At 33.9% G+C, this 4,479-nt stretch overlaps 1 protein-coding gene across 1 annotated transcript; it reads left to right on the top strand.

Annotated features, from left to right (window-relative positions):
* Window positions 1–2,768, top strand: LOC18034721. The gene is made up of 3 exons (XM_006424080.2): window positions 1–333; window positions 542–725; window positions 2,156–2,768. Exons 2-3 carry the CDS (start codon window positions 564–566, stop codon window positions 2,321–2,323), a joined length of 330 nt encoding a protein of 109 aa, XP_006424143.1. The 5' UTR covers window positions 1–333; window positions 542–563; the 3' UTR covers window positions 2,324–2,768.
* The last annotated feature ends 1,711 nt before the right edge of the window (window positions 2,769–4,479 follow it).

The following is a 4,479-nucleotide window of genomic DNA, read 5'->3' as shown; positions in this document are numbered from 1 at the left end:
GCCTTATTTACCTGTGAAGTCTTAAAAGTAGTCAACCACCGCAGTGAAAAAGGTTCCCAAATAAACAATGATCTGAAAAACCCTTTGTCTAATTTCCGGCGTTTGCGGTTACCAAACCCCCCGAGGCAAAAAAAAAAAAAAAAAAGGATCAAAATCAAAATTAAAAAAATCAAAAAATTTGTTTCAAAATGAAAATTCATCTTTGAATAGCTCAATTAGGCCGAAGAAACACAGCAAATTACATTTACGCATTCTTTTATTACTAAACACAAAAAGAATTTTGCAGATGTGTTGATCGATTATGAAATTAGGGTTTCCATTCAGCTTCGATCAGTAAGTTTCGCTCACTCTCTCATTCATTTGAATTTCACTTCAATTTCATTAAATTAGGTCAAAAAAATTGAAAACAAATTGACCGCTGGATTAGTTATTAATTTGGCGGGGGTGTTGACTCTTTAGATGAAGCATTTTTCTATTGCGAGTAATTTTTGATAATTTTGGTTTGATTTTAATGAACTGATTAACGTTTGTTGTTGGATAGGATTTTGTGAGAGCTGCTTGTAATGATGTCGAGACCCTTTCTACTAGTGTTTCTGTTGATTATTCTCATAATTACTTCCCAATTTGAGTGGCGGCAACAGCTTGTTGCTGACCTTGACTCGACTCCCTCTATCAACCAGAAGCAGCACCAAATCTCAAAGAGGGAAGAAGCTGTTAAAGAGAAGGTACTAATACACACACACACACACACTCACTCGCTGAATCAGAACTTGGGATTTTTATCAAATTGCAAATCGAGCTTTGTAATGTGTTTTCTTTGTTAGTAGGATTGATTGCCTTACACGATGTCGTTTTCATGTGTTTTTGAATGCTTCTATAGTGGTCCACTGGGAAATTAGAGCGGTTGACTTCTTGAAATCCTTTTTGGGACTAGATAAGGCTATACTCCATGCCCCTAATCTAAATTGAAAATTGCAAGCCTAGGTTTGAATGTAATAATGTTTTATTAGTGGTTGAATATACAAAAGAGGTTCTGCTGTGATTGAGTTTGCTTGATCTGCCTAGTTCATCTGTTCTATATTTCTCTTGGCCGCAGACAATCTTTACATCTCTCCTACATTACAGTGCTATTGTGATGACTTTATTAAATAGTGCCTGGTGTCTCTTTTAAATCAATACTATTACTTCAATAATACTAAAAATTTGTGTGCCAAATCTTCATTGTTAGTTGTTACCATCTCTTTTGCAGACCACTGTGCATATCCAGTCACTTCATTGAAGTCTTAAAATGCACTATGAATGCTATTAGGCTATGATTTTCTATTTAAGCTGCCTTATGTCAATTTGATAACTGTTATGATTCATCAATCAATTTTATTTTTTTTTTTGGGTCTCATTTAAAATATTATAGACTTCTGTGATTGATTTTGTCCATCTCTCCAAATGTTGTTTTAAACTTAATTATATTTTAAGCCTTTCGGTCTGTAAATCTTTACCTTTCAAAGGATATTTAAATTTCTTGATGTCATCCACGTCTGCAGATATATTGTAGACTTTCAACATATTAGATTAAGATTGGTTCTGTTTGTTATTATCCAGAACCAATAAAGACAGACTAAGACAAATAGGGGAAATCAATTCTTTCATTGGATAATTTAATAATACATGATCAGTACTCCGAACTGAAAACTGAAAAAGTAAGGCTTCATCTGTAGTATTAAGTAACACAAAATCTATTTGACAAGAAAACTACCTCGGAGAAATTAAACCAATGGGAAGAAACACCACTCAAATGCTTAAAATACAACCCGGTTATACTAGAATGAGTTGGGGGGAAAAAAAATTTATTAGTATCAAGCCTGGTTTGTCATACATCAGGCTATTAGAAAAACTTTTACAGTGTTCTTCTCTGCTTTAACCCAATTTCTGTCTGATGCTGTTATGGCAGCTTCTTTCATTACAAAGTTGTCCTTTGACAAATTATTCTTCTGAAAAGTGGTTTGCCTTATGTTATTGAGTAGGATAGATATAAATAGGTTTCTGGTGACTTTATTTCTGCCCAAAAGTCTGCAAAATTGTATTGAGAAAATTTCAAGATGGCTTTGGAGTTCTATATAATCTGGCTTTAATCATAAAATTCTCTCACTTGTTGCAGATTATCTTATCTCAAGAGAAGAACATTCAGAGACTTAATGAACTTGTGCAAAGTCTTCAGGAACAGTTGTCACATTGCAGAGGAAATAATGAGACTAGAAATAGCACTGTAAGTCATATGAGTGAGCATGTTATTGAAGTTGAACGGCAGCAGATCCTGGAGGACTAGCCTAGATCTTAACCAGCCTCTGTCAGATCATTAATGTAACTTGTAAGTGGTAAAACCTTCATTCTGCCAATCACTTTGAAGTTTGTTTTGATGTATCTTCTATATACTTTATATTAGAATAGGAATATCCATGATGTTAAAGGGTCATCATGGCCATTTGAAATCATTTATAAGTGAAATCATATTTGTGTTTTGGTGGTGATCTAGTAATACATCAAACTTATAATAGAATATCTGAGCAGGGTCGGGTAGAGCAAAAGACTAAGAGCTAAAACGACTGTAATTTTATACCAGCATGAGGATGAAACTATTGCTGTAAAAATAAAGATGAAAACAATTACACCAGCATGACTGTAATTTCATAAAATACACTGAAGAAATTGATTTAAAATGATAACTGTTAGCGTGCATCAGTTGGATACACTTGCTGACAACATTTTGGTTACTGTAATGTATTTGCTTGAGACGGGGTAAATTTTCTGCTTGTCCTAGATCACATATCTGAAATGACGCATGCATGCTTGCATACAATGATGACTGAAATTTACAAAAAGGAATGTGTTAAAAGTTGATATAGAGAATATTCAATTGCTTTGTTGACAGTAATTATGGGTTCTCATTTGTGTCAATTTTATGATATTTGTATATGTGGTTTGCTATTTTTACATGGAACTATTTTACACAAGCAAAGAACCTTATGTCTAGAGTGATTTTAAGTCTGGTATTCGGATAGTTTTAAGTTTTAACATTTTAGTTAGAATTCTGATTGGAGTATTATACTTCGATTGTCATGTCATTTCTTCAAGTAGTGTGAATATAAGATTTCGGACTCTTTTGAGGAATTTGATGATAATAATTTTAATTTTTTTATTATTCTTCCCACTAAATTTAAGAAGTGTAGTTAAGAATGTTTCAATAATAAAAAATTCATTAAAATGTGGATGTTGAAAGGAAAAGTATGGGTTTAAATAGCTCCTAACTTTTTGAAATTGAAAAATGTCATGTGCCCTGTAAAAAGTGGTTTGAGAAAAACTTCTAGTTGGTCGAACACAGGCACACATGTTGAGGTGGTATATCTGAACAATAAAAACCTCTTCATTATACAATTAATTGTTGTTGTAAGATTGGTGAAAGTAGTACAACTGATTCAATGATCTTGTGACGGTTTTGAGTTCTAAAATAAATGCTACATATCAATGTATATATCCAACTTAAAAAGTTCCATCTAAAATAAATAAAGTGAGGTGGTGGAAACGGAATAAATTTTAAGGGTACTCAAGTTCTCTCTACCTTTCGTTGTTTGGTGCTAAATGGGTTATTTGGCTTCAACGCTAACCATTTTAAGTAATTGAATGAATCAAATATCACCGAGGGGTCAAAGGTGGGAATATTGGTTATAGTCCCCTCTTAGATGTAGATAGATCTCTTTATATATTGGGATAGAGATCTAGCCTCTTAGTAAGTATAGATGTTCGATTTATGTTTGATAAGCTTTTAGGCTGAATTATAATGTGTATAAATCTGGACTCCTATTATAGTTCTGAGCAATGTTCAATAGGCTTCTGGTTGAATTGATATTCCCAATAGATTTCAAATTGATAGCAACCCATTCAAAGAAAATGTGATTGAATCAATCATGTATTTGTGGAAAAATGTAACAGCTACATGGCACATCAAAGACCTTTACCGTTTGACTCACGCTTTATTTGGCAGTTAAGGATTCTCCTCTAGCAAGAAAGTAGTAATGGCACCTGCTGCTCAAGAAACTACCTACCTTTTAGAGTGCCATTGTCTTCTTTTCTCCTCTCCCTCTTCCTTTCCCCCGCCCGGCGCGAGCGAATGACGTTTTTTGAATTTAAATATTGCTTCCAACGACAGTTTTTATGAAATTCACAAAGGTCACTTTAGATAATCTTTTGTGGAAAAAGCTATTTACCCGGAATTGCGCCCCAATGAAACTCACCGTTTTACTAAAATTGAAAACGCACCGTTTGGAAATTTTTTTCCTTTCGTTTGGAAAGACTTAGCTAAATTGAAAACGCCCCGAATGAAGCTCCAAAACGAATCGTTTTCATGAAGCATTCCTCTGTCAAAAATGGCTGCTGCAGCGTGCCAACCACCATTTGTCAAGATCAACTTCTGCAGCATCTTCTTCA

Source organism: Citrus clementina, unplaced genomic scaffold (assembly GCF_000493195.1).
Source record: "Citrus clementina cultivar Clemenules unplaced genomic scaffold, Citrus_clementina_v1.0 scaffold_8, whole genome shotgun sequence".
Taxonomy (NCBI): domain Eukaryota; kingdom Viridiplantae; phylum Streptophyta; class Magnoliopsida; order Sapindales; family Rutaceae; genus Citrus; species Citrus x clementina.
This window is presented reverse-complemented; position numbering and strand designations above follow the sequence as displayed.

What these genes read in the sequence shown, in the direction of transcription:
- LOC18034721 (XM_006424080.2), top strand. Translation starts at nt 564, where the DNA reads ATGATGTCGAGACCCTTTCTACTAGTGTTTCTGTTGATTATTCTCATA. An exon ending in AAGAAGCTGTTAAAGAGAAG is followed by an intron (nt 726 to 2,155) that starts GTACTAATACAC and finishes CACTTGTTGCAG; the next exon opens with ATTATCTTATCTCAAGAGAA.